The 12,778-nt window shown below is 36.9% G+C and overlaps 2 protein-coding genes and 1 long non-coding RNA gene across 7 annotated transcripts; all 3 read left to right on the top strand.

Annotated features, from left to right (window-relative positions):
- Positions 1 to 711: 711 nt before the first annotated feature.
- On the top strand, positions 712 to 8,636 carry LOC118052980 (4-alpha-glucanotransferase DPE2). 5 transcript variants are annotated; one of them, XM_073410081.1, is made up of 23 exons: positions 712 to 856; positions 1,458 to 1,854; positions 2,186 to 2,300; positions 2,420 to 2,475; positions 2,578 to 2,705; positions 2,827 to 2,953; positions 3,080 to 3,276; positions 3,648 to 3,726; positions 3,894 to 3,932; positions 4,392 to 4,511; positions 4,664 to 4,765; positions 4,939 to 5,022; positions 5,119 to 5,349; positions 5,432 to 5,557; positions 5,752 to 5,826; positions 5,965 to 6,036; positions 6,580 to 6,699; positions 6,852 to 6,949; positions 7,161 to 7,320; positions 7,446 to 7,544; positions 7,642 to 7,839; positions 7,990 to 8,083; positions 8,198 to 8,636. In XM_073410081.1, the coding sequence occupies exons 2-23, from the start codon at positions 1,501 to 1,503 to the stop codon at positions 8,440 to 8,442; spliced, it is 2,919 nt and encodes a 972-aa protein (XP_073266182.1). In that variant the 5' UTR covers positions 712 to 856; positions 1,458 to 1,500; the 3' UTR covers positions 8,443 to 8,636. The 5 variants fall into 5 exon arrangements, with proteins under 5 accessions (XP_073266182.1, XP_073266184.1, XP_034919982.1 ...); XM_073410083.1 differs by having other exon boundaries at positions 721 to 1,206; positions 2,426 to 2,475; XM_035064091.2 differs by having other exon boundaries at positions 726 to 944.
- An 853-nt stretch (positions 8,637 to 9,489) lies between these two features.
- On the top strand, positions 9,490 to 10,254 carry LOC118052983 (uncharacterized). Its single transcript, XR_004688296.2, has 3 exons — positions 9,490 to 9,619; positions 9,810 to 9,852; positions 9,966 to 10,254. It is a non-coding gene; the product is annotated as an uncharacterized lncRNA (long non-coding RNA).
- Positions 10,255 to 10,488: 234 nt separating this feature from the next.
- On the top strand, positions 10,489 to 12,478 carry LOC118052981 (phosphatidylinositol 4-kinase gamma 8). The gene is made up of 2 exons (XM_035064092.1): positions 10,489 to 11,851; positions 11,978 to 12,478. The coding sequence occupies exons 1-2, from the start codon at positions 10,583 to 10,585 to the stop codon at positions 12,269 to 12,271; spliced, it is 1,563 nt and encodes a 520-aa protein (XP_034919983.1). The 5' UTR covers positions 10,489 to 10,582; the 3' UTR covers positions 12,272 to 12,478.
- The last annotated feature ends 300 nt before the right edge of the window (positions 12,479 to 12,778 follow it).

Raw genomic sequence — 12,778 nt, 5'->3', positions numbered from 1 at the left:
TTTAATATCAATACATCAAAATCATATGAAATCACTAAAAAAAACATAAATTTAATATTTTTTAAAACACACCTACACACAAATTCAAACATTAAAAAAAAAATGCTAATGGAACTTAAATTTTCTTGGCGTTAGGGTGTAAGAAGTTGAAAGTCAGTGGGATTTTTTTTGTTTTTTTTAAAAATTAAGATCAACCTAAAAAGAAAGATTGGATCATTGAATTAATTGTTTTTATTAAAATGTTATTGTTTTATTCATTATTTTTTTTTTAAGATTTTCTCTTGATATTGACACTTCCCATTTAGATTGGTTTTTTCTAAATTATTTAACTAAAAATCTAATTAGCTGAATTAAATTTTATATGGTCAATATCCTTTTCTATTCAACTAGAATCATCATGAATTAGGTCGTCAGTTCTCGGATTTAATATTAGCGTCAACATTTATAATTGTTTTTTGAAAATCTAATAAAAAGTGCTTAACACACTCCACTTGGCAGAGAAATATGATTATTCAAATAATTCTCTTATAATCATTGGACATATGAAGACAATTGACCAAACAAAATCATCAAAATCTTTTGAATGAAATATATAAAAATATGAAGGGGCCAATTTTTTAATTGTCATCAAAGAGGAATTTATAATTTTTGTTGGAACCATATAGCTCATGATTCATGCATCTATTCACAAATTGTTTTTCTTAAAAAAACTGTGTAATTAATAATATATATTAGGACTGAATTTTGGATTTATTTATAAATGCAGACAGTTTGTTAGGAAGTGGAGGTGGATCCACCGATCCAGCAACAAGTGACACACAAACCTGGAGAGTTCTGTCTCCCTGTGGCATCACTCGTGAATTTTAAGTGTGTGAGATTCTCCCTTGTAGAGAGCTCTAGATTTGATTTTCATTTCTAAGCAGCTAAGAGACACACCCACACAGGTTGTTGTCTACTTTTCGATTCACAAAAGAAAAATATCAAAGCTCAACAATTTGCATATTCTCTTTCCAATAAAGAATCAATAGAAATATCTTTGTATTGGGAAAGTGATGATCGTTTCATTATCTTCAAAGTAACCTCTCCTTTCGCTGCATTGGAACCAAACGAACCCCACTCTTAGATTCCCTTGTTTCTATAAGAGGCACCGCTCTTTGTTGGTTTTTTAAAAAAACGTGGAAACTAGCTCTTTTGATTGAAGTAAAGGTGATTACTGCTCATATTTCGATTAAAGATTCAATCTTTATCTCCTTTTCAAGTTAATCACTAGGAATTTTGATCCGGGCACTTGTTGTTTTTGGTCAAAATATAAAATTTTGCATCGCTTCTTTAAGTTCAAGATTTTTACCTTTCGGGTCATTTTAGTTCTGCTATTGTCATCAATTAGTTTTGTAAAGTTTTTTTATTTTTTATTTTAAAAAGTAGTTGCTAACAGAATGCGTTTTGGGTTACGGTAGAAATCAAGAAATATCACCAGGGTCTGATTTGTTTCTCAAAGAAATGGCAAATTTGGGATTGTTTACCGGGACCAAGATTGTGAAGTCAGTGAATGTGAGTTTTAGATTACCATATTATACTCACTGGGGTCAGAGACTGCTTGTGTGCGGATCTGAACCTGTCCTGGGTTCATGGGATGTGAAGAAAGGCTTGTTATTGAGCCCTGCGCATCAAGGTGAGGAGCTCATATGGTGTGGAAGTGTTGCAGTACCGAGTGAATTTAGTTGCGAGTACAGTTATTATGTGGTGGATGATGAAAAGAGTGTGTTGAGGCGGGAGATGGGAAAGAAGCGTAAATTGGTGTTGCCCGAGGGGATAAATGGCGGAGAGAATGTGGAGCTTCATGATCTTTGGCAGGTGATGCTTTGTGCTCTTTTCTTTCACCCCTTTTCATGCTTTACGAATTGGTGTTTTCCATTTTCGTTTTGTAGAAATGTTCTTTAAAGGATTCTTTCTGTGCCCATTATTCTGGAAATGTATGTAACGGCACTGTACTGACATGTGTCACCAACAGATTTTTCTTGTAAATAGAAGTAATCTCACAATAACAATTGCTCTTCATGGTTAGAATTATGTTGGCTTCATAATGATTCATTGATTGAAGGGGCGTATAGTTTACCAATAAAACAATGTTGGTTTCTTCACATGTAACTTTGCTGATGTAAAAGTTCATTTTCATGGAATTCAGACTGGTGGTGATGCCATCCCTTTCAGAAGTGCCTTCAAAGATGTCATCTTTCGCCAAAGTTGGGGTTTGAACATAGAGAGACCCCTTGGAATTCAGAATAAGTTGGACATGGAAGGTAATTGTACAGACTTATTAATGTTCAATCGTTGCTGCTGTTGCTATTGTTGTGTTAATGTTTGTGCCTGATTTCTGTTTGTTAACCTTTTTTCCTTTGTGATTTCTTAACTATAATAGATGCAGTCCTTGTCCATTTCAAAATTTGCTGCCCAAATGTAGAAGAAGAGACATCAGTAAATTCTCTCTCCCTGCTGAGCTGCCCACATTTGTCTGCAAGCAAAGTTATGCATGCTCTTTTCAGCATTGCACCTACTTATGAAGTTTGATATGTCCAGGTATATGTAATTGGCAGCACTGCAAAGTTAGGGCAGTGGAAGGTTCACGATGGACTTAAACTTAACTATGCTGGTGACTCAGTTTGGCAAGCAGATGCTGTGATGCAAAAGGATGATTTTCCATTAAAATATCCTTTCGAAGCATTTCCCCCCAAACAGTTGGATGTTTTCTAAATCATTTGGTTATCGTTACACTGTTCTCTCCCTCCCTGTGTGTGTCTCTCTTTGTCTTCCTTAATGGTTGTTTACGTATAAGTACTGTAAATACGGAAAGGCAGGAAACTTTTCTTTGGAAACTGGTGCACATCGTGACCTTTCTATTGACTCTTCCAAAGTTCAGCCAAGATATATTTTCCTTTCAGATGGCATGATGCGAGTAAGCTATAAATATTAACTCAAATGTCAGCATATTTTGTTGTCAACATATGTTGTGGTGCTGGGGACTTTTCAATCGTGATTATAATTCACATATATATATATATATATATATATTTTTAAATAGGAAATGCCTTGGAGGGGTGCTGGTGTTGCAATACCAATGTTTTCTGTTAGATCAGAAGCTGATCTTGGGGTTGGTGAGTTTCTTGACTTGAAGCTTCTTGTTGATTGGGCTGTTGAGTCAGGGTTCCATTTAGTCCAGCTTCTACCGATCAATGACACATCTGTGCATGGCATGTGGTGGGATTCATATCCATACAGGTATGCAACAGAACTACCATTTACAGAACACAGAATTTAGTATTACAGGGGGACTCTATATAGATTGTATTAAGGCATGGTTAGGTTGATTTTTCCAAGGCAGAAATTACAGGGGGACTCTATATAGATTGTATTAAGGCATAGTTAAGTCAGTTTTTCGAAGACAGAAATTGTCTTCAATTAAATCACCTGGTTAAGAAAAATAAGCTCTGACATCATCAATTTAATTGTTTGTTTTCTCTAAAATTTCATGATGTCACAGTAAAAATTCCACTTCAATTTTTTTTTTTCTTAAATTCTTGCAGCAAACAAGGATTTGACTGGTGAGCTCATTTAAAGTTTTCTCCTGCCTTGGTTTTTTGTTCTTGCAGCTCACTATCCGTGTTTGCATTGCATCCACTATACCTGAGAGTAGAGGCACTTTCGGAAAATCTACCGGAGAATATCAAGGTGGTTTCATAGGCTGTTCATTTTATCCTATTTAACAGGATACAAGAGTAGATTTTCTTTACTATATGCTGGCAATTACAGTGAACTATTTCTTACCTATTAAACTTGCTTTTTACCCATTCCTTTTTGTTGTAAACACCCTTCCTTTCCTTTTCCTTTTCTTGCAGAAAGAAATACAGGAAGCTAGAGAGCAGTTGGATGGAAAGGTTTTTTTTTTTTGCGATTCTTCAACTTCATGAAGGAACACATTTCTGATGTTCATCTCTGTTGTTTTTAATGACTTGTTGTGACCCAATTAAGAAAATGACAAGAAATTAGAAAAGGAGTGAACCATGATGCTGCATGCTTTCCCTACAGGACTGGCCTGCAGGATCAGTTCTTCAGTGCTTTAGCTCATTACAAAGGCATGAAAGCAGCAAGCCATCACTTGTTATTCAATTACCTAGCTCCATCTTATATCCCTTAGTAGAATCTTGTACCTTGATGCAGTTCTTGGACGGGAGGGGACAAGCACTCATGTTAGGCAGTCTTAAACATCATTTTAACAAGATTTGTGTTTATGAAAAACAAAGAAAATAAAAGTCCAGAACTTGTTGTGATTAGAATTATGATAATATGGCTTAACCAGTCCTTGTATTAACATATCTGAGCTTGGATCTGTGCAGGATGTTGATTATGAGGCTACGCTGGCTACTAAACTTTCAATTGCCAAGAAAGTGTTCGAACAAGAGAAAGATTTGATACTCAACTCTCGTTCCTTTCATAAATATTTCTCTGAGAATGAGGTCTTACAGACTTAAATTTTCTTCTTCCTATGATCATGACCATTACTCCTAAAGTACTTTGATGTGCAATTTGAAATTTGATCATTTTTCTCCTTGATTATACTCTCTTTAGAGCCAATTGGTTATCTAATGTATGTTTTACTTGATTGCAGGAATGGTTAAAGCCGTATGCAGCCTTCTGTTTTTTGCGGGACTTTTTCGAAACATCAGATCACAGCCAGTGGGGTCGTTTTTCCTGTTTTACAGAAAAAAAGGTTGTCATCTCTTTGGCTTTTCGTTCATCCAAGTTGAGATTAAATATCATTTGTTTAAATTTTATTGGATCTTTTCACGCATGATAACTAGGTAATATAGATCTTCGATTCAATTTCGTAAACAAATTTATGTTATTTAAAATCTCTGACAAAATTGCACCATTTTCACACAGCTTGAGAAACTTGTCTCAAAAGACAGCTTGCACTATGACATAATTCGCTTCCATTATTATATCCAATTCCATTTGCATTTGCAGGTAAGTTAATTGGTCTGATGGTATTTGTCTATCATTTGCAATTTCTCTTAAGCCAGCAGTCGGTCTTATCTTATTTGTATCATAATTTACTGGCAGTTGTCAGAAGCTGCTGAATATGCAAGAATATTGAAAGGAGATCTACCTATTGGTGTAGACAGAAACAGTGTGGATACCTGGGTCTATCCAAACTTGTTTCGCATGAACACCTCCACTGGAGCACCTCCAGATTACTTTGATAAAAATGGGCAGAATTGGGGCTTTCCAACTTATAATTGGGAGGAAATGTCAAAAGACAACTATGCTTGGTGGCGTGCACGTCTAACACAGGTTTTGCACTCTACACATGATGATCATGTCTTACTTTTCCTTTGTTTCTTTCTGAAGAATAACTTCTTTGTTTCAATTACAGATGGCAAAATACTTTACAGCATACAGAATTGATCATATTCTAGGTTTCTTTAGGATCTGGGAGCTTCCAGAGCATGCCATGACAGGTCTGATTGGGAAATTCCGGCCGTCTATCCCTCTAAGTAAGGTATAGCAGCACCCTCCTAGCTTTCCCGCATGAAAAGTAAGTTTAGAGGATGCAAGAGCAATTTAGGCTTTGCTATAGGGTACTGGAGTTCTTATAAAGCTCAAGTACCCTTGCAGCACTAGTCCTGAAAGCACCTGTGAGAGCAATTTCCTTTCATGTTCTATTAAATATGTTCAAATAATGTTCTGCTGCAGGAAGAACTTGAAAGAGAAGGAATTTGGGACTTTGATAGGTTGAGCCTCCCATATATCCAGCAAGAATTTGTACAGGTTACTGAGTTTTCTTTGTTGGCTGTAATATGGTCTATACTTCTGATGATTATCAACGTATTGTATTTGACTTATGACCTTAAACTAAATCAGACGTAATGAGCATGTTGATTTACCCTTTCCTTTTATTTTTTTCAGGAAAAATTTGGAGCTTCTTGGACCTTTATTGTGTCAAATTTTCTGAACGATTATCAGAAGGGCCGCTATGAGGTAAAGTTAAGCTTTTAGTTGATAATCTTTGAGGTCTACCTCTGAGCATTTTGACTGAACCAAAGTTGGTCTAGTGAAGAATTTGTGACTCCCAATGAGCCTCTAATGGTCTTTTGAATTCTTGTCATAAAGGAACCCTTTCATAAGAATGGACTGAACTGTCTTGCAATTTCTGATATTAAATTTCTTATCTGGTTCTTTCAAGTAGTTTTATAGTCTCCATTCTGTTATAGCTCCAACATACGTGCTTCTTCTTCTAGCCATTTGATTTATTATATCCCCATATATAATGCATTCTTCTAGTAATCCATTTCTGAAATTCTGTTGACTTGATATAGACAATCTATGAGCTTGTATTTAGGGACTCAAGTTTGGTGGTGTTCTTGAAGCATCATTTTTTAGTCTTACTGTCAGGAAAGCGATTCTGAATTCTTATTGCTTCTCATGTCTATTTATATCTGCTTCAATCTTATTGTATCATATTTGGTGTTTTTGTTTTGGTCTGAAAAATTGGTTGACTCGTTTTTCTTCAAATTACTCTAGTTCAAGGAGGATTCTAACACAGAGAAAAAGATTGCTTCCAAGTTGAAGATGCTTGCAGAAAAGTCCATGTTATTGGAGAGTGAGGACAAGATACGCCGTGACCTGTTTGATCTTTTGAAGGTAGCATATAGTGAAAAATATTTATATTCCCATAATTTTGGTAATATGGGATTTATGCCAAACCTGTCTTTTGATTGCTTTAGAGTGACTGTTGAATATGATCCTATTACTAGTCTCAGTCCTTGGTTTTGATCTGTTAATTATGTATGTAGAATATAGTTCTTATTAGAGATCCCGAGGATGCAAGTAAATTCTATCCTCGTTTCAATCTCGAGGACACTTCAAGTTTTCAGGATTTGGATGACCACAGGTACTCTAATCATATGTATTATGGGAAATTCCTAGTGCATTTATTTTGAAAGACCTATAGAAGAATAAAGTAAACTAAAAATTATGCATCCCCTTTTGCTTATTAATATTTCCGGTCTTCAGTAACCGAGTACTAGTTTTTTTCCTTGTTTTCAACAACCTCCTCAATTCCTGCTGATATAGCTTCTCTTACCGGTTGTCATGCAATACAGCAAAAATGTTCTCAGAAGATTGTATTATGATTACTATTTTCATCGGCAAGAAAATCTATGGAGGCAAAATGCTTTGAAGACTTTGCCTGCTCTCCTGAACTCGTCAGATATGCTAGCCTGTGGGGAAGATCTGGGTCTCATTCCTGCTTGTGTTCACCCTGTATGTTTGTTCAATCCTTCCCAACTTCAACTCTAACTTCCCACATTTCCACTCCTTTTTAGTTATTTTATTATTTCAAATCTGCATTCTGTAAAAATCAAGCATGATTGGATAATGTTATGCAGGTCATGCAAGAACTAGGATTGATAGGTTTACGCATTCAACGTATGCCCAGTGAATCTGACCTGGAGTTTGGTATTCCTTCTCAGTACAGCTATATGACGGTGAGTTCTAGACTTCTTATGCTATATTTCTATGTCCATTTGTTCCCTAAAGTTCCATTAGAGTGGTATTAATTGGGCTGGCAATCATGTGCTTCAGGTGTGTGCTCCATCATGTCATGACTGCTCGACCTTTCGTGCTTGGTGGGAGGAAGATGAAGAAAGAAGATGCCGATATTTCAAGAACTTGGTGGGGCCTGATGCAATTCCTTCTAGTCAATGTGTTCCAGATATAGCACATTTCATCATAAGGCAACACGTTGAAGCTCCATCAATGTGGGCAATCTTCCCTCTTCAGGTACAGTGACTTGGCTCGATTATCAAACACCAAATCTGAGGCTGCTATAGGGAAATCTGTATCATAACCAGTGAATATTTCATTTCATATATTAGATCCATGTTGATCAGTGTAAATTCGAACTAAACCATTGGTTTTTTTAATGATCAGGATTTGTTAGCACTAAAAGAAGAGTACACGACACGCCCAGCAACAGAGGAGACGATCAATGACCCAACAAATCCAAAGCATTACTGGAGATACCGTATGTGTTCAAATCCATTTCTATAGACAGATTTAGTTAGATACTAGATTTTCTAGCTCTTTTCTTGTTTCCAGCTAATAAACAAAGCCGATTATTCCTCTGTCATGTTCTCAGGTGTACATGTAACATTAGAGTCTCTGCTGAAGGATAAGGAACTCATAGCAACCATCAAAGGTCTTGTTCGAGGGAGCGGACGTTCACATCCTTCTGTTCAAGAAACCGATGAGCTAGGGAATCAAGAAACGATAGTATTGATTCCAGGCAAACATCAAGTTACCACTGGTCAGGAAAAGATTTCCGTCGGAAAGCAGCTAAACGGGGTTCCGAGAAAAGAGACTTGCGTTCCACAAGTCTCGTGATATCTTCCACGACACTGGCACACATCTTGCAGCCATTAGGGCTGAAGCCATGCATAAGCTTGTACAATATGAGCAAACTATGGGATGTCCTTGTTCACATGAACAGCTTGTGAGAGTCAACATCCTTCTTATAAATGGCTTGTCAATTTATAATTTGAAGTCCTTCCTTTTAATAAATGCATACTAATTATCAATGTTATTATACCCAAGTAGATATGGGAAGTTAACTTGATTACCCGTCAATCTAACTTTTCCATTTCAAAATAAATTAAACTAAAATTGACATAGTTTAACTTAGTTAACTGGACATGTTAATTGCAACATACTTAAAATTTAGTTTGATTTTTTTAAGATCGTAATTTAATTTGGATATATGAAAATCAATTTGAAAATATAAATGAGATTGTTTACTCTCATAATTGCCCGCTTGATCCGAAAAATAGTCATGACTCATTGAATTATTGAGTTAATTTGTAAATTAGCTGATGAGTAGAATTATTGAGTTAATTTGTAAATTAGCCGCTGAATTTAGGTTAAATTATATTTATTAAAATAAAATGATTTTTTTTATGTAAGTACTGACCTAACTTATTTATTCTTAAAATGGAATCAAGCTTTGATTTTCAAGTTTTTTAAATCAATTTACTATAATTGAACAACTATGCATATAGGTATTTTTCTCTCAAAATTGAACAAAGAAAGATAAAAAAGACATCAGGAAAATTAAGTTATGTTTTTTTTTTTAATAAATAAAAAAAGAACAAATATTCTGCCGAAAGGAGTGGATCTCAACCAGTTTCACAGGATGCCCCAGTTGCAAGGTGACAAACGGTTACAGAAAACGAGAGAGTATAACTGGAAGCCAGCCTGTATGACCCAATAAGAATCTGCCGCGTCTTAACATCGCTCTTCTTACGTGGCCTTTTCTGACTGGCCGGTGACAATAATAGCCACAACGGTTGGCTAAAATTGGAAAGACCAAATTTAGGCAGAAACTAACTTTTAAAAAAGGGCGAGGGAAGGAAAGGCAGTTAAAAAAAGAAAAAAAAGAAATAAAAAGAGGGTGGTAGGAGTGGTGAAGAGAGGTTTTTTGGAAATTTTATTTTCCGGTGACCGGACTCGTTCGTCGCTCCTGTTGCTTTCCAGTCTTCCCTGAATGCCTTAATCAGCGTTCAGGGTATTTCTTTTTCTTATACTGTCATTGCTTTGTTCCTAAGAAACACAACATTAGGACATCAACAAATGATTATATGATTATATTTTTTTTGTTAATGTCTGTTTGAAACAATTAGTTGTGAATTTTACTACACGATCCTTAACCGATGTTTGATTAATTTATTTGTTCTGTCCTTGATTTTTTTTTTCAGAAATTTTTTGGAGATTTACCCGCGAGGAACGAGAGATTAATAGGTGATCAATGCTGTTGAATAGGGTCTTAATCCTCATTTTGTCAGAGAATATGGGATGTGAAATTTGATCCATGTGGTTTAATAATCTCCAATGTTTTTAATCTGGTATTGTAGGTGATGAAGGATTCAAAAATTTGGTACATTTTGGCCTGTATTTCGTGGGCTGTACTTGAGTGAAACAAAAGGAATCCTAGCACTTGGCTTTTCCCACCAATATCGTGTAAGCATACATTGTCTCTCTGTGTTTAATTCTGTGAATTCTTGTTGCTCAATTTTCTATCTTTTCCTGTTGTTCATGGAAGATTTGCCACAATTATACTGTGGTTATGTAAAAAACTTTTGAGGGCCATGGTATTCTTGATGTCCCACATCTTTAAACTTTTAAATTTCCTTGAAATCTGGTGAAATTTCAAAAATCTCATGGATTGTTGGAGGAATTTGAATTGCTGTAATGGGATCAAAGCATTGTAGAATGCTGGTAAGAAAGCTATGGTATGAGGATTATAGAATTAACCTTGGTTTGAATCCTAGATCTGTGATGCTGTTGTTGAAATTTTCTAGATATGAGCCCTAGATGTTGTTGGTGACTGATTTTGATGTTGTGCCTGTTATGGATATGTAGAAATATGATGGCTAATCTCCCATGGAAGACTAAAACTCTGGGAATCCTCTGAGAAGAACTGCCCTTGGCTTGCACTACTGCCATTCTCACCTGCACGAGATTCAACAAAATGGCAGTAGCCATTGATCAACATCATGGATTCAAGCCATTTAAAAGATCTCAGAGATGTAGACTCCAATCTCTAACTAACTTTGACAAAAACATTCTTGAAATTGACCAAACCAATCTTTCCAGCTTAAAACAAGCATTCGAAGTAGTTAAATTTCACAGAAGCTTCTCCAGTCCGTGTTTTTCCTTGGCCACTAGAGTCGAAGAAGAGCTCGACACTACTCCAAGGATTGAGATTCTTGGTGGCCATGGAGCCCCGAGAGTCCGTGATCTTGTTGTTGAGGTTGCCATAGCTTTGGCCTCCGGTGTTGATCCCATACCAGTATCAAGTGGACTAGGTGGTGCTTACGTTTTGCGCAGCAGGAATGGAGATAATATTGCACTGGCAAAACCAATTGATGAAGAACCTTTAGCCTTCAATAACCCGAAAGGCTTTGGGGGCCTGATGCTTGGCCAACCTGGTATGAAACGATCAATTCGAGTAGGTGAAACTGGACTTCGCGAATTGGCTGCTTATCTACTAGACCATGGTGGGTTTGCTGGTGTTCCTCCAACAGCATTAGTAAAGATTTCCAGTGTTGGGTTCCACGTCAACGGTGTTGAAAATATTTCAGCTCCGCCCTGCAAGATTGCCTCACTCCAACGTTTTGTAGAACATGAATTTGATGCTGGGGAATTAGGATGTTCTGGTTTTTCAGTTGCTTCTGTTCATCAGATTGCGATTTTTGATGTAAGAGTCCTAAATCTTGACAGGCATGCCGGAAATATACTTGTAAAAAAGAACGATCAGAAGGAAAAATATGCAGCCGGGGCAGCTGAGCTCGTGCCTATAGACCATGGACTTTGCCTACCTGAGTGGCTTGATGATCCTTATTTTGAATGGCTGCATTGGCCTCAAGCCTTAGTTCCCTTTTCAGAATCTGAACTTGTGTACATATCCAATCTTGATCCATTTAAAGATGCAGAGCTCTTGAGATCTGAGCTTAGTTCTTTAAGGGAATCTTCTATCCGAGTTCTTGTCCTCTGCAGTATTTTCTTGAAGCAAGCTGCTGCGGCTGGCCTCTGCCTTGCCGATATAGGCAAAATGATGACCAGAGAGTCTTGTAGTGGAGAGGAAAATATGAGTGTATTAGAGGATCTTTGCACAAAAGCAAAGGGAGCCGTTGTTAATGCATCAGATGATGAAGAGGATAATGTGGATAGCAGAGAAGAAAAGGACGAGTTTGAACTATTTCAATTCGATGACGAGACTGAGCACATTTCTGCTGAGGTAATGGATCTCCATCAGCTCTTACAGTCCCCTCCCGGGATTGCTAAGCCACCTAAAATTGCAAAATTCTCACCTGTAAGATCACTGCCTAGGTCGCAAGATGAAGAATTATCTCCGTTGTTTCAGGAAACCGACCATGAAGTCAAAAACTATAACGATGGTGATGATATCAACAGGACTACCAAAGAAAATGGCGGAGACAACAATGGGGACGACAGCAAACTAGGGGGTCTAACGAGGAGCAAGAGTTACTCAGTCCGTAATCGGGCTTGCGAATCCGAGGGCATTTCTTTTGGAGACTTGAGTGAAGGTGAATGGAAATTGTTCTTGGAGTGTTTCGAGAAGCTTTTGCTGGAGGTTCTCGAGGGCACAAAACGTGGCAGCTTGAAGCAACGGTTGGGAACTTCTTGCCAGTTCTGAGGAAGTCGAGGGGTGCTTGTATCTAGTTGGAGAAGCATGTACATTGCCCCTGTAGATTGTAGATAAACATTTAGGATTAAAAAGTGATGGGCAGATAGCCATCCTTTCCCTTTATTTTTGTTTCTCTTTCATTTTTCTAATATCTTTGTATACAGAATTGTGAATATTGACAATTACATGATTGATTCTTCTTGCTAGAAGTTGCATCTGAAATTATTGCAGCAACTTGTTATTGCAAGTAAATGGCTCTGTCATGGTGGTTTCAACAGCAGAAACCAAGAATTATTTGGTGCTAATCAAGAACATCATCTACTCTTGGATCTTTGATTTCTGAAATGATCAGGATCAGGTAGGTTTAACGCCTATGTTTACGTGGCTCCAAGGAGATTGTGGCAAAATGCAGCCAACAATCAGGCAAGGTTAATTCTTTCAAATTGAAACTTAAAAGTAGAGTTGAATAGTTGATGCTTCCAAAATTCATGCGTCTCGTCGAGTGGAGCTAGCGTG

The sequence above is a fragment of the Populus alba genome, chromosome 6, assembly GCF_005239225.2.
Source record: "Populus alba chromosome 6, ASM523922v2, whole genome shotgun sequence".
Classification (NCBI taxonomy): domain Eukaryota; kingdom Viridiplantae; phylum Streptophyta; class Magnoliopsida; order Malpighiales; family Salicaceae; genus Populus; species Populus alba.
This window is presented reverse-complemented; position numbering and strand designations above follow the sequence as displayed.

Excerpts from the sequence above, each read along its gene's own strand:
- LOC118052981 (XM_035064092.1), top strand. The coding sequence starts at position 10,583 with ATGGCAGTAGCCATTGATCAACATCATGGATTCAAGCCATTTAAAAGA. Across the intron at positions 11,852-11,977 it reads CTGAGCACATTTCTGCTGAG|GAAACCGACCATGAAGTCAA; the intron begins GTAATGGATCTC and ends CCGTTGTTTCAG.
- LOC118052980 (XM_073410081.1), top strand. The coding sequence starts at position 1,501 with ATGGCAAATTTGGGATTGTTTACCGGGACCAAGATTGTGAAGTCAGTG. Across the intron at positions 5,023-5,118 it reads AATTCCATTTGCATTTGCAG|TTGTCAGAAGCTGCTGAATA; the intron begins GTAAGTTAATTG and ends ATTTACTGGCAG. Across the intron at positions 6,037-6,579 it reads ATCAGAAGGGCCGCTATGAG|TTCAAGGAGGATTCTAACAC; the intron begins GTAAAGTTAAGC and ends AAATTACTCTAG.